Source organism: Triticum aestivum, chromosome 7A, assembly GCF_018294505.1.
Source record: "Triticum aestivum cultivar Chinese Spring chromosome 7A, IWGSC CS RefSeq v2.1, whole genome shotgun sequence".
Taxonomy (NCBI): Eukaryota; Viridiplantae; Streptophyta; class Magnoliopsida; order Poales; family Poaceae; genus Triticum; species Triticum aestivum.
Genome location: NC_057812.1, coordinates 696231074 through 696255977, shown reverse-complemented (window position 1 = coordinate 696255977; position 24904 = coordinate 696231074). Strand labels below are relative to the sequence as shown.

At 44.7% G+C, this 24904-nt stretch overlaps 1 protein-coding gene and 1 non-coding gene across 2 annotated transcripts; both read left to right on the top strand.

The window, feature by feature from the left end:
- Positions 1 to 4147: 4147 nt before the first annotated feature.
- Positions 4148 to 4220, top strand: TRNAE-CUC (transfer RNA glutamic acid (anticodon CUC)). The gene has a single exon. It is a non-coding gene; the product is annotated as a tRNA-Glu (tRNA).
- Positions 4221 to 7930: 3710 nt separating this feature from the next.
- Positions 7931 to 9238, top strand: LOC123148485 (aspartyl protease family protein 2-like). The gene has a single exon (XM_044567912.1). The coding sequence runs from the start codon at positions 7931 to 7933 to the stop codon at positions 9236 to 9238; it is 1308 nt and encodes a 435-aa protein (XP_044423847.1).
- Positions 9239 to 24904: the final 15666 nt, after the last annotated feature.

The window sequence follows — 24904 nt, the reverse complement described above, 5'->3', positions numbered from 1 at the left end:
AGAGGGAGTTTGGGGGCCGAGGCAGAGCAACCCCGAGGGAGGGGCTCAGTCGGAGCTGGGCAGACAGGCCAGCCAGGCATCAGCCACATGTTTCAGGGGGCGGGGGAGTCGAACTCGCTAGAGCACTGCGTCTTCCCTACAAGCTCGGAGCAACCTGGAGAGGGACAGAGGCATCCCCTGGAAGACCACCGCATTTCGGTGCTTCCAAAGTTGCCAGCAACAAAGCAGCAGGAAGGTTGGGCCCGAAGCAACGGGGACCCCTGACGGCGGGGAGAGCAAGTGGAGCTCGCTGACGGTGGTGGCTTCAAAGGAGATCTTGCCGACCGCCTGCCAGAAGCTACAGGCGAACGCACACCCGAAGATGAGGTGGTCCGCCGTCTCGAGGGGAGAAGTACATAGGGGGAAACCAGCGCCCGCGGCCTCAACAATGTGCTTGCGGAGAAGGACGTCCCGCGTGTGGATCCGGGCCTGGACCAGGAGCCAGGCGAAAAAAGGGACCCGACTCGGAGCGTAGTTCTGCCAGACGAAAGCAGCGAAAGGCACCCGCACCCCTCCAAAGTGACATAGGCGATAGACGCCGGACGACGAAAGGAGGTTGCCCTTCCCGCACTCGGGACGGAGACATCGTTCGTCAGGCTCGTCCGTGAGGGTCACCCCTACCAGGTTCCGAAGAAGGATGGCACGATCACGGCCCCCCGCGTGGTTTACTCGGGGGACAAGAGCTCCGTCGAGGCCGCACCGGAGGACCTAGGCCACGGAGGCCTCCAGCATGGTGGTGTGGGAGAAGAGCGACGTCAGCCGCCACACTAGAGCGCCCCCCGGAAGCCAGGCGTCGAGCCAGAAAGCGGTGGTCCGCCCGTCCCCCACCCGGACAGAAGAGACCGCCCGGTACATTGGCATCAGCTCAGCCAGCGAGTAGCTGAGGGCTGTTTAATCACCATGTGCATTTATAATATGCTTACTGAATTAGATTCCAGAATGCAGTTTCTTACCTGAACTGTTCGTGAAGGGCATCCATTTCCAATGTCCAGCGATGCATTTTCATACCAAATCCAGCGGGAACCCAGTCTAGAAACTCCCAACGTAGGGAGGACGCAGCAAGATTGCTGGAAATTTTGTCCGAGACAAACAAATGATATGTTGGTTTGGATTCTCGGGATCCGCTTTGTCTGAATTTGGTACAATCCATATGTTAGTTATCTGATTATTTGATTCCAATTTCTTGTGATAATTTGCAATCAGTTGTGCTATGAAATTTCTACTGTACTGTTAGAAGCTGAGGGCTGTTTTTTTTTTTTAAATTTTCACTTGGGGGGGGGGGGAATTTCCCCACCTGAATCTTTATAGAGGTATAGACCAGAAGGTCAGGTGTTACATCATACACATGGACAAGTCAGGGAGAGGGAGTTTGGGGGCCGAGGCAGAGCAACCCCGAGGGAGGGGCTCAGTCGGAGCTGGGCAGACAGGCCAGCCAGGCATCAGCCACATGTTTCAGGGGGCGGGGGAGTCGAACTCGCTAGAGCACTGCGTCTTCCCTACAAGCTCGGAGCAACCTGGAGAGGGACGGAGGCATCCCCTGGAAGACCACCGCATTTCGGTGCTTCCAAAGTTGCCAGCAACAAAGCAGCAGGAAGGTTGGGCCCGAAGCAACGGGGACCCCTGACGGCGGGGAGAGCAAGTGGAGCTCCCTGACGGTGGTGGCTTCAAAGGAGATCTTGCCGACCGCCTGCCAGAAGCTACAGGCGAACTCACACCCGAAGATGAGGTGGTCCGCCGTCTCGAGGGGAGAAGTACATAGGGGGAAACCAGCGCCCGCGGCCTCAACAATGTGCTTGCGGAGAAGGACGTCCCGCGTGTGGATCCGGGCCTGGACCAGGAGCCAGGCGAAAAAAGGGACCCGACTCGGAGCGTAGTTCTGCCAGACGAAAGCAGCGAAAGGCACCCGCACCCCTCCAAAGTGACATAGGCGATAGACGCCGGACGACGAAAGGAGGTTGCCCTTCCCGCACTCGGGACGGAGACATCGTTCGTCAGGCTCGTCCGTGAGGGTCACCCCTACCAGGTTCCGAAGAAGGATGGCACGATCACGGCCCCCCGCGTGGTTTACTCGGGGGACAAGAGCTCCGTCGAGGCCGCACCGGAGGACCTAGGCCACGGAGGCCTCCAGCATGGTGGTGTGGGAGAAGAGCGACGTCAGCCGCCACACTAGAGCGCCCCCCGGAAGCCAGGCGTCGAGCCAGAAAGCGGTGGTCCGCCCGTCCCCCACCCGGACAGAAGAGACCGCCCGGTACATTGGCATCAGCTCAGCCAGCGAGTAGCTGAGGGCTGTTTAATCACCATGTGCATTTATAATATGCTTACTGAATTAGATTCCAGAATGCAGTTTCTTACCTGAACTGTTCGTGAAGGGCATCCATTTCCAATGTCCAGCGATGCATTTTCATACCAAATCCAGCGGGAACCCAGTCTAGAAACTCCCAACGTAGGGAGGACGCAGCAAGATTGCTGGAAATTTTGTCCGAGACAAACAAATGATATGTTGGTTTGGATTCTCGGGATCCGCTTTGTCTGAATTTGGTACAATCCATATGTTAGTTATCTGATTATTTGATTCCAATTTCTTGTGATAATTTGCAATCAGTTGTGCTATGAAATTTCTACTGTACTGTTAGAAGCTGAGGGCTGTTTTTTTTTTAAATTTTCACTTGGGGGGGGGGAATTTCCCCACCTGAATCTTTATAGAGGTATAGACCAGAAGGTCAGGTGTTACATCATACACATGGACAAGTCAGGGAGAGGGAGTTTGGGGGCCGAGGCAGAGCAACCCCGAGGGAGGGGCTCAGTCGGAGCTGGGCAGACAGGCCAGCCAGGCATCAGCCACATGTTTCAGGGGGCGGGGGAGTCGAACTCGCTAGAGCACTGCGTCTTCCCTACAAGCTCGGAGCAACCTGGAGAGGGACGGAGGCATCCCCTGGAAGACCACCGCATTTCGGTGCTTCCAAAGTTGCCAGCAACAAAGCAGCAGGAAGGTTGGGCCCGAAGCAACGGGGACCCCTGACGGCGGGGAGAGCAAGTGGAGCTCGCTGACGGTGGTGGCTTCAAAGGAGATCTTGCCGACCGCCTGCCAGAAGCTACAGGCGAACGCACACCCGAAGATGAGGTGGTCCGCCGTCTCGAGGGGAGAAGTACATAGGGGGCAACTAGCGCCCACGGCCTCAACAATGTGCTTGCGGAGAAGGACGTCCCGCGTGTGGATCCGGGCCTGGACCAGGAGCCAGGCGAAAAAAGGGACCCGACTCGGAGCGTAGTTCTGCCAGACGAAAGCAGCGAAAGGCACCCGCACCCCTCCAAAGTGACATAGGCGATAGACGCCGGACGACGAAAGGAGGTTGCCCTTCCCGCACTCGGGACGGAGACATCGTTCGTCAGGCTCGTCCGTGAGGGTCACCCCTACCAGGTTCCGAAGAAGGATGGCACGATCACGGCCCCTCGCGTGGTTTACTCGGGGGACAAGAGCTCCGTTGAGGCCGCACCGGAGGACCTGGGCCACGGAGGCCTCCGGCATGGTGGTGTGGGAGAAGAGCGACGTCAGCCGCCACACTAGAGCGCCCCCCGGAAGCCAGGCGTCGAGCCAGAAAGCGATGGTCCGCCCGTCCCCCACCCGGACAGAAGAGACCGCCCGGTACATTGGCATCAGCTCAGCCAGCGAGTAGCTGAGGGCCGTTTAATCACCATGTGCATTTATAATATGCTTACTGAATTAGATTCCAGAATGCAGTTTCTTACCTGAACTGTTCGTGAAGGGCATCCATTTCCAATGTCCAGCGATGCATTTTCATACCAAATCCAGCGGGAACCCAGTCTAGAAACTCCCAACGTAGGGAGGACGCAGCAAGATTGCTGGAAATTTTGTCCGAGACAAACAAATGATATGTTGGTTTGGATTCTCGGGATCCGCTTTGTCTGAATTTGGTATAATCCATGTGTTCGCATGGATGGCGGAATTCAAATATGTAATGGATCAAATAGAGTAAATGCAGTTTGTTCTCGGTTTGTAGATCTGTTCTAGGCATGTCTGAATAAAACAAAGCTGCGGCCCAGCTCGTGCCCAGCCCTATCAGTCGTTCTGTTTTGAACCACCACTGATTCCGTTGTAGTCTAGGTGGTTAGGATACTCGGCTCTCACCCGAGAGACCCGGGTTCAAGTCCTGGCGACGGAAATTTCTTTTTTTCTTTTTGTTGATTTTGACCGAAACTATTGATCCTTGATACGGACGCAACTCCATTATTATGTATTTGTGGCAAAGCTGATCAGCAAGCGGCAAGATCTTCACAAGATCAGCAAGCTCAACTGAAACCGCATTATATTTAGACATGTAGGTAGGTCAAAATTAACAAATACATGTTGAGCTTGCTGATCGAATTCATGAAGATCTTTACAGGATCGACTTTCCGTCGCTCGGGACATCTTACAACAATAATGCCTTCCAGTTTTAAATAAATTGGGGTAGACTAAAACTGAAATTAATAAGATCTCGAAACCAAGTCATGGCTCTGACATATGGATAGCTAACTTTCAAGCACTTCTGTCCATGGCTAGTTATTTAGTAATATTTCAGTTTTTTAGATCCCTCTTGACGGATTTCTCCCCTTGTCAAATTTGGTCTACCTAATTTTTCTTGACATTATGAGCACGCTTTAACTATCTGCTATGTATTGACACTTCTTGAGGCATGTGTTGTATATGCCAAACCATCTCAGATGATGATGGACAAGCTTTCCTTCAATCGGTGCTACCCCTACTCTATAATGTATATCATCATCCGGACTCTGTCTTTCCTTGTGTTGACACATATCCATCTGAACACGTGTATCTATGCTACACCTAACTGTTGAACATGTCGTCTTATAGTTGATCAACATTCAGGGCCATACAACATCACAAGTCAAATCATCATCCTATAGAACCTGCCTTTTAAACTTTTGTGACACTCTCCTATCACAGAGAACAGTAGAAGAAGCTTGGCGCCATTTCATCCATCCAGTTTTGATTTGATGACTCACTTCTTCATCGATATCACCATCCTTCTGCAGATTAACCCCCAAATATCAAAAAGTGTCCTTCTGAGGTATCACTTGCTCATGAAGGCTAACCTCCTCCTCCTCGTGCCCAGTAGTACTGAAACTTATATTTAGTTTGTTTCTAGGGAAGGTTATACTTAGTTGTGTGTGTGTGACCAAACTTTCAGCATCTACACAAAAAACTTGCTTCTTTTTTAGCAGAACACAAAAACTTGCTGGACAGGCAGAGCGTCTATCTAGAAGGTTGGGCTAGTACAACACCGGTGTATGCTGGACCGGGCTTGGCGGCATGACTGTCTCGCTTGTAGAGGCACCGGCCACCCTCGCATCAAGCAGCGCCCAGAATGGGCCGGTTGTTTTTTCACAGTTTTGCTTTGTTTTTTACCTTTGCTTAAAATTCTAAATATATCTATTATAAAAATCAGTTTACAATCATAATTGAAAAATATTAATCTTGCATTTAAAAATATTAACATGTATAGAAAAATATTTCTAATGTATACAAAAAATGTACAATGTCCGTCGAAAAAGGTAGACATCAAAACATATATATTTGAGAAAAATGTTAATCATGTATTTAAAAAATTAGATGTGCATAAAAATATATTTCAAGTGAATACAAAAGGTACAATGTGTATAAAAAAAGTAGACATCAAAACATATATATGAGCGTGTTGCCTGTAATAAGTCTTTTGTCACAACTACTTTAGGTTGTGGCCGAGAGAAGTGAATCATCCTTGATGTGAACTTTTGCCTTGGCTTTTTCAATAAAAATTTGGGGAGGTGGGCCCTTTGATAAAAATATATAGATATTAAAAAAATACTGTGTGCGTGATTTCCATAAAGGTGGAGGGCGTTTTCATAAAAAAAAGTCGGGCTAAGCCAAGACACGGCCAGCGTGGCGCCATTTGTCAGCTTGTGATTGGCTCTGGACTAAACCTTCATATACATTGCAAGTCTAGGGATGAGGTGATCACCTTTTGCAAGTTTATGGACTAAACCATTACATCAATTGCAAATTTGTGGGTCTGTAGTGCTCTTGCCTCATTATTCTTCTTCGGTGTTCATGATGAAGCCGACGCCTGCATAACGGTCAATGTTCGATGTTCATTGCCTCTCCAGTGAATCCTCTGGCCAAAGGGCGGCCTAATAAAGCCTTGGCATCTTGCCAGCACCCTTTCTTCATCCTGGTCGATGCGGCAAAAGGGAGGCAGTGTAGATATAGTGTGATGGTCACTTCTGTTTTCTCTAGCTGGCATGCGTAGCTGCTGGAGAACTGGCTGGAGATGCACTTACGGTGGTCTTGTTGTCCCAAGTGGTGTCATCCCCAGCATTGGCATGGTTGGATCTGGACCGGAGATGCAATTTGGACCCAATTGTGTTTTCTATTCTCATATTAGGGTCCCCATTCAAAATGTGAGAGACTGAGTTGTAATTTTCTTTTTCCACGTCCTTGTTTGAGCTTGGTAATGCGAATACTTTCATAGTCTATGAAAACTTTTGGGGCCTTTATGGCTCTGTCTGTTTCAAAAATGGTACTCACTCCTTTCTGATTTATAGGGCTCATCTCAAAATATTTATTTTTCCATTTTATAAGTCTCAGTTCTACTACTCACCATCATATGGTCAGATTTTAAGATGCATTAAATCACTGCATGCAAGGATTAAAAAAAACTAACCAATGCATGTAGAAGTTTTTGGTTATTTAATGGTCATGCATACATGCATTGTAATTAATGCATCGGTAAACATAACTTTAAGAAAAAATAGTGTAGTAATTAAGTATTTTTACAAACTACGAAATTTATTCCAGCACTCACCATCTACTTTGGTTGGAGATATTTATAAATTGAGCCCTATAAGGCTAGTCATAGTGGGTAGTAACTTAGACTAGTAACATATGCATATTACTAGTTATATTACTAGTCTAAATTACCACCATCATAGTGGGTAGTAACATAAGTGTAGTGTCATGCAAGCCTTCATTTATTATATTGCAGACTCATTTTGCATTGGGGTGTGTTATGTTACGTAACATATTATATTACCATAAACACCTCTCTCCTCATTAACTTCATGCCATATAAGCATATATGTCTTGGGGTGCGTTATATTATAACCTAAGTTACTCCCACTATGGCTAGCCTAAACTTGAAAGAAGGTAGTATAAAGTAATTCATAGTACATGGAAGTGTGCAAAGGCCAAAGGATATGCAAATATCCACAAGATATCTTTGATTCATAATAAATGTAGAAATATCCTCTTCTACATGGTGGTATGGAAGGGATATGCAAATCTCAACAAAGTATTTTGGATTCATATTAAATGCAACCAAACCCTCATTTACTAGGAGTATATGCAAATCCCAACTAGAGATTTTCAATTCATAGTACATGCAGCCAAACCCTCATCTACATGGAAGTGCGAGGGATACGCAAATCCCAACAGAGGATTTTTGGTTCATAGTAAATGCAGCCAAACCCTTTCTACATGGAAATGCGAGGAATACGCAAATAACAACAGAGGATTTTTGGTTCATAATAAATGCAGCCAAACCCTCCTCTATATGGAAGTGTGCAAGGGATACGCAAATTCCAATATATAATAAATGCAGCCAAAACCTCCTCTACATGGAAGTATGCAAGGGATACTCTACATGGAAGTACGCAAGGGATACGCAAATCTCAACAGAGGTTTTGGGTTCATAATAAATGGTACCAAACCCTCCTCCAATAGTTCAATTCACCATCTACAAAAGGGTACTACTCTTACTCATTGTTGCATGCACGGACCAACACAAGTTAATTAGCCAGTATATGTGTTTGCATTTCTACAACATATACATCCATGGAGCTCACCGCTCACACTCTTCTCCTTCCTCTGGCGCTTGCGGCCCTCCTCCACCCCACCACCGCCACTGTTGACGATGCCCCACTAGGCCTCAACGACGGCTTTAGCCTGCGCATGGTTCCCAGGCCTGGCTGGAACAGTACCATCCATGTCGACGACGACGGCTTCCTTCACCTGAAGGAGCCAGTTGGGCACGACACCACCGCGCTTCGACCGCATGTACGCTTTCTCCCAGGGAAGTACAACGTTGTCACCACTGTTGGGACGGGCCATGGCCGCCGCACATACACCCTCGCGATGGAGATGACCAGCAGCCTGACGTGGATGCAGTGCGCGCCGATCCAACACCCGTTTCAGCAAGTGCCGCCGCCCTTCCACCCACGGACATCGCCGTCATTCCGCCACCTCGCACCCACAAACCGCCTTTGCTCACCCCCGGGGCACAATGTGTGCAGGTTCCACGTCACCCCCATCCACGTTGGTGGCGTACATGCGAGCGGTGTGCTCGGTGATGAGACCCTATCCTTCACGGGATATGCGCCGACGGTCTTTCCCACCGTCATCATTGGCTGCGCACACATCAGCACGGGTTTCATCAGCCACGGAGTGCTCGCCGGTGTCCTTGGCCTAGGTAAGACATACCCGTCGCTCGTCCCGGTGTTACTCCAACGTCACGGCTTGCATCGCTTCTCCTATTGCCTCTTCGTGCCCAGGTCGGCGAACCGGCACGGCTTCCTCCGGTTCGGCAACGACATCCCGGTCGACACGAGGCGCATGAAGAGCACCAGGATCCTCTACCCCGAGGATAGCTCCTACTTTGTCAACCTCAACGGCATCAGCATTGCAGAGACACGGCTGGGCGGCAACCTGGCGGAGGTGTTCAGGCGCCGACAGCTCGCTGATGGCAAGCGGCACAGCGGGACCGTGATCGACGTCGGGACGACTCGGAGTGTGATGATCGAAGCTGCATACAGTGTCCTGGAGCAGACCTTGGCGGAGCACGGCAGGAGGCTCGGTTTCCCGGTGCGCCGCACCAGCTCCGGCCTCTGCTTCCGCGTGACACACTCCCACTTCTCGCAGTTGCCGACGGTGACGCTGCACTTTGAGCAGGACCTCGTGCTCACCCCAAATAAGTTGTTTGTAGTGCGGGAGCAAGACATTTGCCTCGCCGTGTCACCGAGCCAGGACATCACCATCATCGGGACAATGCAGCAAGTGGGCACGCGCTTCGTGTACGACCTCGCCGCCAGCAGGGTGTACTTCGCCCCCGAGAACTGCAATGACGACACCGACGAGCATGATTGATATCCTGTTTTTTAGCAAACAATCCAATTTGACGTGGTCAACTGTCTGTTTTTGAAATAAAAGAAAAAATAAACTATAACGAGAGTGCACAAACAAACAAAATAGATTGGCAGCATATCTTGTGAATCCGATGGATAAATGTATCCCTTTATCCCTCTGTTTCTCAGCCTCCCGATCAAAATCCATCATCTCACATGCAGCCAAGTGAAAATTTGCAGTCACCCGCCCGCTTTCTGACTTAACAAATCCCATTTCCAGTTTTACTATTTTTCAGTCATCTGTTTTTAAATTCGTCTCAGGTCGTTTTTGTGTCCGTCCGATCCACGCAAATCTCCGCGCGTCGTACGCCCTCGGTCTCGCGTGAACCGGGTCGATGTGTCGTGGATTTTTTTATTGTTGTTGGGCTTTCGGGTTCACGGGTTTTCCACCCTCAGTCTCGCGTAAGTGTTTTTTGAATTTTCTATTCAGTCGGTGGGGCGAAGGGCGGCGGCCTTTGTCCTAGCCGGGGAGGGGATTGGAAGGGGTTGGCCGAGGCGGGCGGAGACGGCGGAGGGAAGGGGCCTCCTCGCCGGTGATTAGCGGTTGGTCGGCCAACCGGAGATGGAGCGTGGCGCTTGATTGCTGGAGGCGTGCGTCACAGAGAGGGCCGCGGGCTGGAGAGGAACTCAGCGGAGCTCCCCGTCGTGCTCGCGGCCAACAAGCACCCATGCTGGGGGAGGTAGTATTTGCCGGCGTCGGTGGGGCGCAAGGTATACTTCCGTCTCCCTGTTGTCCTAGGTTTGTCCATTTTTTTTGTTTGTTCTATCTGATCTGCCTCTTTCTGTGTTTGATTCAGTTCATCGTCGTGGTCGCCGGGCATAGAGCCATGTCGCAGGGGTTGTTCGATTAGCTGGTTTTTGGGTAGGAACGTTTTGCGATAGCTTAGTTCACATCTGCGATTTTGAGTGGTTCATGAGAAACGATCCTGAATATTTTGCAGCCACCTATGCGTGTGTGTCAGTCAATCCCCAAATTTCATCGCCAAGTCCGGCTTGTTGTTTTTCTGGATCTAGATCTCCGGTTCAAAGAAGTGTTGAGTGTCAATTTCACCACTAAACAAAACATTCCATTAAGTTGACTACGAAGTGTTGGATGTAGATCTGCGGTTCGGCTCCTCTGCAGTCTTTTAAAAACTGCACATGTGTTGCATGTGTGGAAGTAGGTATTTGAGTTTTTTAGGCATTTGCTGGTGATTTTATTTTTTTGTGGGAGGGTCTATGCAATGTTCAGTAATGGTTCAGGCGGCATTTTCGTCTGCTTTCTGTTGATGTAAGCATGGACGAAGGAATGTTCTGAATCCTATTTTCTTCGGTAGCATCTTCCATGATGAAAACATGTTACATGCGCACAATCTATATTTTCTGTACTTATCATTTTTCAGTTTAGTGAATGAGAGCTAGCTTTTGGTACTAGATTATTCAGTTTTTTTTACCATGTTCTGTACATTATTCAGCTTAAATATTTCCTTCATTATGGAGATGGTTTTGCTTCTCACGCCCGACTTTTGTGAGCAAGCTCACGGTTATTTTTTGGCGTGATTTATTCACGCTAAAACAGACAGATCTGAATTTTTCCTGTTACCTGTTATGTATTGGCTATTATAATTTTTCAGTATGCTTTTTGTAGGTTTAGGCCTTTTTCCTGCATGAACACTGGTTGCTTTTCGGTGTAGGTTTCTTTTTTGCTGTAGTGCAGGTTCATGGGCGTTCATTTTTCAGTAGACAGCGATTTTTCTTTCATTGTAGTGCCTCCAATTAAGGTGTGTTCGAAGTCAATTTTTTCAGGGGTCAGCCTAACAGTAAAAAAACCAGAGCACCCCTAAATTAGTTTCTTTGAACACACGCGAAGAAATCAACATCTACCAGGAGACGGGTCGGCTAGGTTGCGCGCTAGTTGTGAAAGATCGATGTGTCTCAAAGGCGAAAGGGCCTACTTTTTTGTTTAGTTCTTCTGGCAATGGCTATCGTTTAAAATGAATTTCAACTGCTGCAAACTTCACTTCATATTTTTTTTAACTACAGTGCCTGAAAATCACTTATCCAATCAGGGAGGTTAGACAAATTGTCAGGCTATAGTAGGATTCAATAGCTCGACAGTCAAACTGTCACCTCCACTCTGCGCCATATAGTGGTTAGGGTCCCTATTGTCCTGTTGGAATTGCTTCATTCATCTGTTTGCATACCTTGCCCATTACATCTCTTCTTCATCCTGTCATCAGTAACTATTTCATATATATTTTCAGTCATCTTTCTTCAGTCTTTAGTAATTGTTTATTTCTTCAGATTTCTTTTCTCTGTCTTCAATCCTTCACTTTTCAGTGTTTCTTGAGTCACCTTACTATTCAACCACCTTTTTTGTCTTGTTTATTCAGCCCTCTTTTCTCTCTATCTCTAGTTCTTCAGTTTTCTGTGTCTTTAGAATCTTTGTTTTCAGTGTTTCTGTAGTCTAGTCTTCCGTTTTCAGTACCTTTCTATAATTTTGTTCCAGCAATTGGTGTTTTTCTTCCTCAGTTTGTAAGCTTGCCTTCTCAGTCTTATGTTAGTTTTGGTAATAGTATCAGTCCTCATTTTTATCATATTTAGTTATCATTTGCATCTTTCTTCACTCCTATCTCTCATGAGTCTTGTCTTTTAGTAGATGATTATTTCTGTTTTGAACCTTATGTTCCTGTAAGTCCTAAGTTTTTAGTTTTTGGTTTTCAGTTTTTTGCACTGGTTTTTTTGCTAGATTATTTTCAGTTTTTAGTCATCAGTACTCTAAAGTATCAGTTTTAGTTCTCTTCAACTGTATATTAAGTGATTAGTTATTTGGTCGGTGTTTGTTTAGTATCTTAAGTGTCTCATTTTAGTTCTCTTCAGTTATTTGGTCAGTGTTTGTTCTAGTCTATCAGTTTTAAGTTAAGTCATTTATTATTCTAACTAGTTAGTTTCCATTCAGCTTATTATTTTCACTTTATGATGTTATTCCTGTATTTTCGGCATTCATTTTAAATTTGTTAGACTTGATATGTGTTTATAATTCCTGTAGTTTAAATTAGTTATCTGGTGAGTCTCTGTTCTTAGTTTTTCAGTCATCTTTTTGCTAAAAAAATAGTTTTTTCTCTGCTACATATGTAACGGGGATGGCGTACCCAATCTGCAGGTCCGACTGCGCTGACCGTCGCTCATCGCGTCTAAATTTTGGGGTTTGGTTGTCTGAGGACTTTGAAAGCTGAGTGGTAACTTAGTTTTGAATATGTTCAATTTATCACTATAGTTCTGTTTCAAAAAAATTTATCACTATAGTCTAGTTCACTGTCATGGTCAGTTATTCATTTATCACTACAGTCTAGTTCTTGTTATGTTTCATTTTTCATTCATCACTCATTTTTACAAGGCTATGATGTGGATATTACCAACACCTCCATGTATGTTTTATGATAGCATGATAGTTGTCCTGTTCAGTTAAACATTTCATTTCTTCTTTAGTTTGTGTATGAATTCAGTTTTTTCCTGCTTCAGATACAAACTTAGTCCTTTTAGCTGATAGAATTATATAAACTTTAGCTTTTTCTTAGATTTGTTTTTCTCATTTAGTCATTACTTGTTGCATTCATTTCCTTTTTTAGTCTATCAGTTTTTAGTCAATCAGTCTGAGTCCCTAGTGCTTACTCACTCTGTCATTTTCCAATGAGTCCTGATCATTTTCTTACCTTTATTTTTGTACCTGTAGGTTATATTTCACATCTCCGAGCCAAAGTTGTCCCACACTTACTCAACAACTTCTCCCACACTAGTGTCATTTTAAGTACTCTCAGGGGTTAGTGTCATTTTTTAGTTATGTTATTAGTTTCAGTGTTAGGTGTCATTTTGTTCAGTTTTGTGTGTTACCACATAGGTAGGTTAGTTAGTATTCACTGTTCAGTCTTAATTTAGTATTCATTGTTTCAGACCTAAGTCCACCACAGCCTACAACCACGAAAAATTTGTTCTGCTTATCTAGACTGTTTTCTTATTTATGAGTATTCAGACCTTCAGCTACTTCAGTCCTTGTTCGATCTTCTCGAATAAAGCTGTCCATCCTAGTTGCTTAGTTTGTCAAGAAATCCCAGGTAGGTTAGCAAGTTTGTTCATACAGTTTTCAGTTTATCTGCATTTTGTCATCTTACTAATTTGGCCTTCATATTTATTGCTTCACTTCATTTTTTACAGATCAGATGCACGCTGGAAATGGACCAAATGGGGCGTCAGTGGTGTTGAATCCCATCACAACAGATACATGCTTTTGACGCTCAAAGATACAACTCTCGGAGGAAGATCATTTTTTGTGGGTCTACGCTAATAAGCGTACTGACACCTGTGTCGCTTCCAGCAGCTGTAGCAGCCAAGGAGTGGTTGTTTTACGAGGGCGGAGTTTAAGAAACAACTTTTCGAAGATAATTGTTGTCGTATGCTATTCTGGCAAGATCTCTGTTCCCATCATTGTTTTTTATTGAAGTTACTGTCAGGTTTTGTATGCGTTTTCATCAGTCTTCAGCACAAGTAGCATCAGTCTTCAGAGTTTTTTCTTCATCCTAATTTTTGACTTTTTTCTACATTTTCCCATAGGGGAACAACAAGATGTTTCTTCTTCAGTCTTATTTTTGAGGTATCTAATTCTTCCTTACGGCAAATGTATGGTCAAGTTCTTTTTTTTTCAGTTTTTGTTTTGTAGTCTTAGACAGTACATTTTTTCTAGGTAAAATGTGTACACAGCAGCAGGATATTTCTCTGAATTCAGTTTTTATTCACAACATGGGAAAATTGTAGTATGGGGAATTTTTTTAGTGTGGGAAAGTATGCAGCTGGGGTTTAGTTAGAGTCAGGGCAGTAAGCTACGGCTCCAAGTCGCCCCAATCTGGGTAAGATCTTGGGCTACCCCAGCGTTTTTGTGTGTTAACGGGTTGGCCAGGCGGCCCGATTAGGGGAAAGGAAGGATGACGCGCAAACCATCAGAAGGGCCAAAGAGGCTGGCGCATAGTTTTCGACCTGAACCCAGCGAGAAAACAGATGTTTTTTGTTACTAACATTTAGACTGAGTAGTCACTGCAGACGCGTGTCAACCCTCCATTGGAATAAAAAACAGCCTGAAGCAAATTGAAAAACAGACGTCTGATAATTAGTCACTCCCAATATTTTTGTTTGCGGAAACCCCACTAAAGCCAGATCCATCATCGCAAACCCAAGACCCAAGTCGTGCGTCGTGCGTCTCCTGCCCCAAGTCCTTCGTTGCCAGATCTCTTGGCTCCCAAATCAAGTCCTAATCCGAAGGTCTCGTACGACGACAACGCCCAGATGATTCCCTCGAACTTCTCCAGGGACACGACAAGCAAGTAGCGAAAGCAACGGCTCGACGGTTATATAGACCCGGCCGGCCGGTCGTCTCGACGGCGAAGGCATGATAACTGACGACGTTCCGCGGCTGTGAAGACGAGTCTGATGAGGCACCAACGACGCCCTGGGTGGCCTCCCCTGACCGCGACGGTTCCTTCATAGGAAGATGCAGTCTCTCGTGATTCATAGGAAGCTGTAGTGATGTAGTCTTGTAGCCTGTAGCAGAGTAATAATATTTGCCCCTAATGAATGGCATGGTATGAGATGTTTTCATATGTTTCTATTCATTTCTAAATTGCTTACCAATACGTGATATGCCTTGTTCAGATCAGAGGCTTTGGCTCAGCTTTTCCCTTATTAAAAATATCATGTTTGCTGTTGCCACAAAATTCAGTGACTAATTCAGTTATGTACTTATGTGTTGAAAAAAAATCAGTGATTTTCTCAGTCATGTGGTCAAAGCATGTATTCTTTGTTATAAAGCTTTTGAGTTGCAGAAGTGGGCTGGGGTGGTTTTCTCCACTTTTGATATGTAAGCTGTAAGCAGCAAGTCACTATCCAAAATATCCTGAAGATTTACAAAGTTCAGTGACTAGCTCCCGTATGTGTTGAAAAAAAATAGTAATTACCAGAAGTTGCCTGGGATGGCCTTAACCAGTTTTGAGGTAAAAAAGGCTATAAGCAACAAGTCACTATCCAAAGTTTCCTGAATATTTACTGTAGTTTTTTATGTGTCATGTATAAAAGTAAATTGAGAAACAGCGTTGTGTGCTCCAGTATGATGCTGGTCTGAGCAAAGAATTGATTTCACATAATGCAAATTTGACAATCATCCACCGGCTGAGGTTCAATATATAATGTAATAATTTGACAATCATCAAAGTTGTGATAAATCAAGCCAAATTTGATTTAACATAATTTGAATCCCCATCCATTACATGGCTTATGTACATCCAAGAGTAAATCAAAACATATATAAAATCATTATTTGCTTGTTAAAATTTGGTATCAGGGAGCACAATTTAGTTGCATATATCTTCCATAGTCATGCTTCTTTTCCCTTTGCTTGGACACAGCTCTAGAATGCCAACGTGAGGAAGAATTGATGGCAGACAATAGAAGTATACAGCTCTAGGATGCCAATTTGGAATTGAATCCTTCACGGTTACACATGAAGCGCTTAACTTCATTCTCAATCTTCTTCCGTTGTCCGATACAAACTCCAAAACCCACATTATGTGCATAGGCCTTGTAGAACTCCAAAATCAAATATGTACAAACAAAATAATGTCTTTGCAAGTAGGCTGAAACTCATTTTAAACAGCTCCGCTGCTGAGACCCGTGAGCCAATCGTATGGCGCCAGCGCATAGAGTATACCGGAACATCCTATTTGATTATTTATCTTGTTACTCCGATGTTGATATGTCATCACTCGCCCCACCATCACATTCGGTGGTTCATATTTCTTTCAAAAGAAATGATTTTTTAAACCTATTTTTTGCAGAAATTTCAAAAAAGAACAAAACTAATTTTCACCAAAAAAGTTTGACAGAAGTTTTCAATTATTCCAGTGATATTAGGAAACACATTTGTGCATTTTTAACGATTCACTGTATAAAAATGTTTACAAACATACTCCCTCCGTTCCAAATTACTCGTCGCAGAAATGGATGTATCTAGAACTAAAATACATCTAGATACATCCATATCTGCGGCAAGTAATTCGGAACGGAGGGAGTATTTCATAAATACTCGCACAAATTGCAATCATAGTTCAACCATTTTTAGAAGCATTACATAGAGATTCATACAAATTTTAATTATTTCAGTCATATCTTAATGAATTTCGTTAATATATAGAAGCACAAAATATCAAAAATATTCACACACATTTAACTAATTTTGACAGTAATTTAATCAATTTTAGAAACACGATGCTTTTTTTAACACAGTATAGACGCAGACGCTCATACATATGCACATACACTTACCTTATGAATGCACACACACCCTACCCTTCCGAGCATCTCTGAGAGACCGAGCCCGACAAGTTGACGGGAATGTCTATTCCACTGAACGAACATCGCTGAAAATACTAAATAAAATCCAGAAAAATGCGAGCAGCAGTGCCAAATACTGAAGTAAACCTTGGTGCGCTAGTTCCACCACAAAAAACGTAATCATCTAAGCTAGGTTCCGATGCTCTCTCTTCTAGTCATCTAGCAAGTGCACAAACATAGTTGCACCCCATTCAAGCATGCAGATAAGCAACAGACTTGCCACCTCCCCTCCTACCCCCCCCCCCCCCCCCCCCCCCCCTAAAGAGCGCTGCTATACAGACGACTAACATGCGGCCGATGCGTGCACGATTCTGCTGTGGCAGCGCCAACAGCAAGCATGCACACAGGAGCGCTGTTGGAGAGGAAAAATTGTTTGCATCTCATGCGGAAATAGTCGTCCGTGAAGCAATTTCGCCACCTAAATATCACATACAAGTTGGTCATGTAGACAAACAGATTCAATATATGTCACATATAAAAAGTGATTCAGTATGCATAAAAGTATTTCGGCATGTCGGAATTGCCTATGGAGACTAACAAATATACATAACTAGTGCATGCTCTCCCAAAAATAATCACCTCAGGAACATATACAAAGTTGTGCCTAGTAGCATCTCTCATGCCTCTCAATGATACATAAATTACATATCATCATCCATATCTATATATAGAAGATCTAGTTAGCCCAAATCTGCCAAAAGATCTCTCATGCCTCTCAATGATACATGTTATAATCATCCATATATTAACATTTGTCTAATCTATTTGCATAACACCAACCCAAAAGTCCAAACAAAAATTATTATTTTTTGCCCTGCATACAGAGTCCAAACCCAACTTTGCCCCTAAGAAGGGAGAAAAAAAGAAACAGTACCTCACGGGCAAACAAACCTGTATATTTGTCATTTTTTTTTTCAAAAGGAGGATGACACCCAGCCTCAGCATCTTGACGATGCATACACCATTTTATTAATTATTCATAAAGACCTCACAAAATAATACATCAATAAGTCTGAAGGCACCATCTTGGCAATATCTGTCGCTACTTCTATCCACTTGATGAAGGGGTGCAGATGGTCAAAACCGAATACCCAAACGTCTCATCAAAGCCTATCATCTAAAGCTAGGGGCCCCAACCCAGCCGTCATGCCGAGTCTGGGGCACACACTAGTCCGACGCACTCTCAGACGTCGTCGCCGCCTTTCTTTCACCGATCCATCTTTAGAGCATGTACTGACGCATCGAACTTGCCAGGCCTACCGTAGGCGCCCACACGGTGCAAGACAATGCCTCCTCCCTACCATCATCACACATCCGTCGACAAGACCCTACCGCGCCACACCGCCGAGACTCCACGTCGTCGATGCATCACATGGAACGTCGCTCCACCGCTGGAACCATCCACTTGTATATTTGTCATAGAATTTTAATAAGATAATACAAGAATGGCATTTTAATAAGACACAATTAATGACAGCAAGCAAGCGAAGAGATACTTAACTTGTTTAAAAATTGTTGGAAGAAGGGGCCCACCCCGGTGAAATTCAGGGGGGAGAAATTGGTGAGGAAAAATTGTGCAACATACCCCTAAAAGAGCAGTAGGTGTAGGATTATTGATATTCTCCTAAGATTCGGAATGCACTCCCCCATCTTGGTGGAATCACATAGAGCGCCTTGGTCTCGCATCTCCCCCACAACCCCCTCACCACTGAACCCATATCCCAGTGCCGCCACTCCCTCATATCTCCCCACTCTCGATATGCGCCCCCTCGCCTCTCCCTCTCCGTCGATGCATCTATCTCTTCTACCAGCTCCGCTTGGTCCTCTCAGCCTCCTTTCCCATGACCCGCATTGGGTCGCTGCGGATCTCCGCGAGCTGCTGTTTCAATTGCAATACTCCATAGGCTGGGGATTGGAGTTGTCGATGGATGCATCGACGACGTCTACTCTAATAAGCTCGCAAGCATCCTTGATCTGGAGGATTACCTACTCCTTGGGCCGTTCTTGAGTCGCCACCATGGTGATGGGGACAGAGAAGGGGATGAGAGGAGATTGGGATCACGTCGATTGGGTGCTGGTGATTCTTCTTTTGTGTATGTGATGGAGCCTTGGCACCCGGACAACAGTACATAGTCGGTTTCATTGCCTCTTTGGTGAATCCTCTAGTTGAAGGGTGGCCTAATGAAGCTTTGGCATCTTGCCAGCTTCCCATCTTCCTCCCGGTCGATGTGCCAAAAGGGAGGTAGTGCAGTGATGGTGTGGTGGCCACTTCTCATTTCTTTGGCATGCATAGCTGCTGGAGATGTGGTGGTGGTCCTATGGTCACAAGTGGTGTCATCTCCAGCGACGAAAAGCTGGATCCGCGGTAGAGATGCAATTTGGACCCAAATGTGTGTTTCCTATCCTCATATTAGGGACCTACTTGAAAATGTCAAGGACTAGCTTGTAATTATTTCTTTTGCATCCTGATTTGATCTTTGTAATGCAGCCGCTTTAATCTGTGAAAGCTTTTGAAAAAAATCTTACACAACTGGGTCGTACGCCCGAGATAGCTAGACCCTCCCCATGGTTGACACCTGAAAAATTTGTCTTAAAAAAATCAGGCCAAAATCCGAATCAAGGATTCCATTCCTGACTTCATGTCAACCAAGTTTTACAAAAAACAGTCTCATGGCCGAAACCCTCTCTACAACGATAGGCTGTATAGGTAGCCGTTTTGCCAACTGTGAGGATGATGTGCCGTCGTGTAGTGCGGCTGCTATCGACAAGAGCTCATGTTGTTCGTCACCCTGACTAATCTTGTGGCCTAACGGAGGAGCTGAATGGGCAATGCAACCAGGAGTATGCTCTGTCGTGCCGCATGATGGCCGCTGGTGAGAGGTCGTACCGAATCGAAGACAATGGTGGGATTAAGAAAAAGCAATTGTCAAAGAAAGAAAGGAGGGGAATCAGGATTAGGGTGGATTGCTTTGAGATTGATAATGACAGGTGTCGTGAATCAAAGTGGAGAAAATTCCTTATATGACACTCTTTTAAATATTGTCTCCCTATTTAAAGTTCATGGCTTAGTAGTTTGTATAGTTTTGTGAGATCTCTAGTTTTGTACTAGCAGCAATGATCATGCATATGTTTTGTACTAGTAGAAAATGATAATGCATAGGTTTGTGTCCAGATTGGTAAATTCATGCATAGGTTGTACTTGGTTTATGTTGCTGTTAATTTGCTTGCCTGCGATCACAACAAGATGAGACTCCAACAAAAGTACTTGTTCACTTAGATTCAAGTAAAAGATCAGATTGTCTAGCAATAGGCATGCATAGATTTAATGCAAAGTTGTCTCTTTAATTGACGGGATGGATCCAAATTCAAGTTATCTGCTCAAAATTAAATTTTTTGGCAATAAAAAAGCTCGAAAGGACATAAGATGTTTTGTTTTGAGAAGGTCATTGATTATAACTTGACAAATTATAAGGATTTGGTTGAATCCATTGTAGAGAAGTACTCGCCGCGTTATTTGGAAGATGAAGTAGAGGAGGCTGAAGTAGAGCAAGATGAGGAGTTGCATGAGGCAGATCATACTCCACATGTAGAGTATGACAAATTAGACCCTCCAATGACAAAAGGCTTTACATATCCCAACATGAAAGAGGAAAAGTGGCCAGCACTTGTGCCCTATTTGTAAGGAATACGGGCACCATTCGCATAAGTGCAAGAAGGGTAACAAAGATGACATTGCTGCTTTGATGGAAGTGAGGTAATCAACTATGCATTCTACTTTCTTATTGCATGTTAACTACTTTCTTGCATTACTGTTTTGTAATCACTTACGAATGTTCACTACTTTCTTATTGCTCGTGTAGAGAACCGCCAAAGAAGAGGAGGAAGAGTACTAAAACAACTGATTCGTCCATTGTGCCAACAGGTGATGATGCACCGGCAGTTGCTATGTATTTTCCACCAAGGTTACCAATTCTACACCAATGCTTGTTCCAAATGAAAACTAAGTTTTATTTGTGTGAAGCGAAAACTGAGTTCGGTTTGTATGTATTCATGTAATTCATAGCCAAAACTTGGAAACTACTGTTGGGGAATGTAGTAATTTCAAAAAAAATCCTACCCACACACAAGATCATGGTGATGCATAGCAACGAGAGGGGAGAGTGTTGTCTACGTACCCTCGTAGACCAGAAGCGGAAGCATTAGCACAACGCAGTTGATGTAGTCGTACGTCTTCATGGCCCGACCGATCAAGCACCGAAACTATGGTACCTCCGAGTTCTAGCACACGTTCAGCTCGATGACGATCCCCGGACTCCGATCCAGCAGAATGTCGGCGGTTCCGTCAGCACGACGGCGTTCAGTTCCGTCAGCACGACGGCGTGGTGACGATCTTGATGTTCTATCGTCGCAGGGCTTCGCCTAAGCACCGCTACAATATTATCGAGGATTATGGTGGAGGAGGGCACCGCACACGGCTAATAGATCTCAAGGATCAATTGTTGTGTCTAGAGGTGCCCCCTGCCCCCGTATATAAAGGAGCAAGGGGGAGGGGCGGCCGGCCAGGAGGAGGCGCGCCAGGGAGGAGTCCTACTCCTACCGGGAGTAGGACTCCCTCCTTTCCTTGTCCAACTAGGAGAGGGGGAAGGAAGGGAGAGAGGAGAGAAAGGAAAGGGGGGGGGGGCGCCGCCGCTCCCTCCTTGTCCAATTCGGACTAGAGGGGGAGGGGGCGTGCAGCCTGCCCTAGCCGCCCCTCCTCTGCTCCACTTTGGGCCCATGAGGCCCATTAACCCCCCCCCCCGGGGGGGGGGGGGTTCCGGTAACCCCCGGTACTCCGTTTTATATTCGATAACTCCCGGAACCATTCCTGTGTCCGAATATAGTCATCCAATATATCAATCTTTATGTCTCGACTATTTCGAGACTCCTCGTTATGTTCGTGATCACATCCAGAACTCCGAACAACCTTCGGTACATCAAAATATATAAACTCATAATGAAACTATCATCGTAACGTTAAGCGTGCGGACCCTATGGGTTCGAGAACAATGTAGACATGACCGAGACACGTCTCCGGTCAATAACCAATAGCGGAACCTGGATGCTCATATTGGTTCCTACATATTCTACGAAGATCTTTTATCGGTCAGACCGCATAACAACATACGTTGTTCCCTTTGTCATCGGTATGTCACTTGTCCGAGATTTGATCATCGGTATCTCAATACCTAGTTCAATCTCGTTACCGCAAGTCTCTTTACTCGTTCCGTAATACATCATCCCGCAACTAACTTATTAGTTGCAATGCTTGCAAGGCTTATGTGATGTGCATTACCGAGAGGGCCCAGAGATACCTCTCCGACAATCGGAGTGACAAATCCTAATCTCGAAATACGCCAACCCAACAAGTACCTTCGGAGACACCTGTAGAGCACCTTTATAATCACCCAGTTACGTTGTGACGTTTGGTAGCACACAAAGTGTTCCCCCGGTAAACGGGAGTTGCATAATCTCATAGTCATAGGAACATGTATAAGTCATGAAGAAAGCAATAGCAACAAACTAAACGATCAAGTGCTAAGCTAACGAAATGGGTCAAGTCAATCACATCATTCTCCTAATGATGTGATCCCATTAATCAAATGACAACTCATGTCTATGGTTAGGAAACATAACCATCTTTGATCAACGAGCTAGTCAAGTAGAGGCATACTAGTGACACTATGTTTGTCTATGTATTCACACATGTATTATGTTTCCGGTTAATACAATTCTAGCATGAATAATAAACATTTATCATGATATAAGGAAATAAATAATAACTTTATTATTGCCTGTAGGGCATATTTCCTTCAGTCTCCCACTTGCACTAGAGTCAATAATCTAGATTACACAGTAATGATTCTAACACCCATGGAGCCTTGGTGTTGATCATGTTTTGCTCATGGAAGAGGCTTAGTCAGCGGGTCTGCAACATTCAGATCCGTATGTATCTTGCAAATTTCTATGTCTCCCACTTGGACTAAATCCCGAATGGAATTGAAGCATCTCTTGATGTGCTTGGTTCTCTTGTGAAATCTGGATTCCTTTGCCAAGGCAATTGCACCATTATTGTCACAAAAGATTTTCATTGGACTCAATGCACTAGGTATGACACCTAGATCGTATATGAACTCCTTCATCCAGACTCCTTCATTTGATGCTTCCGAAGCAGCTATGTACTCTGCTTCACATGTAGATCCCGCCACAACGCTTTGTTTAGAACTGCACCAACTGACAGCTCCACCGTTCAGTAAAAACATGTATCCGGTTTGCGATTTAGAATCGTCTGGATCAGTGTCAAAGCTTGCATCAACGTAACCATTTACGATGAGCTCTTTGTCACCTCCTTATACGAGAAACATATCCTTAGTCCTTTTCAGGTATTTCAGGATGTTCTTGACCGCTGTCCAGTGATCCACTCCTGGATTACTTTGGTACCTCCCTGCTAGACTTATAGCAAGGCACACATCAGGTCTGGTACACAGCATTGCATACATGATAGATCCTATCGCTGAAGCATAGGGAACATCTTTCATATTCTCTCTATCTTCTGCAGTGGTCGGGCATTGAGTCTTACTCAATTTCACACCTTGTAACACAGGCAAGAATCTTCTTTGCTTGATCCATTTTGAACTTCTTCAAAATTTTGTCAAGGTATGTTGTTTGTGAAAGTCCAATTAAGCGTTTTGATCTATCTCTATAGGTCTTTATGCCTAATATGTAAGCAGCTTCACCGAGGTCTTTCATTGAAAAGCTCTTATTCAAGTATCCCTTTATGCTATTCAGAAATTCTATATCATTTCCAATCAATAATATGCCATCCACATATAATATCAGAAATGCTACAGAGCTCCCACTCACTTTTTTGTAAATACAGGCTTCTCCAAAAGTCTGTACAAAACCAAATGCTTTGATCACACTATCAAAGCGTTTATTCCAACTCCGAGAGGCTTGCACCAGTCCATAAATGGATCGCTGGAGCTTGCATACTTTGTTAGCTCCCTTTGGATCAACAAAACCTTCTGGTTGCATCATATACAACTCTTCTTCCAGAAATCCATTCAGGAATGCAGTTTTGACATCCATTTGCCAAATTTCATAATCATAAAATGCGGCAATTGCTAACATGATTCGGATAGACTTAAACATCGCTACAGGTGAGAAGGTCTCATCGTAGTCAATCCCTTGAACTTGTCGAAAATCTTTTGCAACAAGTCGAGCTTTATAGACTGTAACATTACCGTCAGCGTCAGTCTTCTTCTTGAAGATCCATTTATTCTCAATTGCTTGCCGATCAACGGGCAAGTCAAAGAAAGTCCACACTTTATTCTCATACATGGATCCCATCTTAGATTTCATGGCTTCTAGCCATTTTGAGGAATCTGGGCTCACCATCGCTTCTTCATAGTTTGTAGGTTCATCATGATCTAGTAGCATGACTTCCAGAACAGGATTACCGTACCACTCTGGTGCGGATCTTACTCTGGTTGATCTACGAGGTTTGGTAGTAACTTGATCTGAAGTTTCATGATCAATATCATTAGCTTCCTCACTAATTGGTGTAGGTGTCACAGAAACCGGTTTCTGTGATGTACTACTTTCCAATAAGGAAGTAGGTACAGTTACCTCATCAAGTTCTACTTTTCTCCCACTCACTTCTTTCGAGAGAAACTCCTTCTCTAGAAAAACTCTGAATTTAGCAACAAAAGTCTTGCCTTCGGATCTGTGATAGAAGGTGTACCCAACAGTCTCCTTTGGGTATCCTATGAAGACACATTTCTCCGATTTGGGTTCGAGCTTATCAGGTTGAAGCTTTTTCACATAAGCATCGCAGCCCCAAACTTTTAGAAATGACAACTTTGGTTTCTTGCCAAACCACAGTTCATAAGGCGCCGTCTTAACGGATTTCGATGGTGTCCTATTTAACGTGAATGCAGCCATCTCTAAAGCATAACCCCAAAATGATAACGGTAAATCAGTAAGAGACATCATAGATCGCAGCATATCTAATAAAGTACGATTACGATGTTCGGACACACCATTACGCTGTGGTGTTCCGGGTGGTGTGAGTTGCGAAACTATTCCGCATTGTTTCAAATGTAGACCAAACTCGTAACTCAAATATTCTCCTCCACGATCAGATCGTAGAAACTTTATTTTCTTGTTACGATGATTT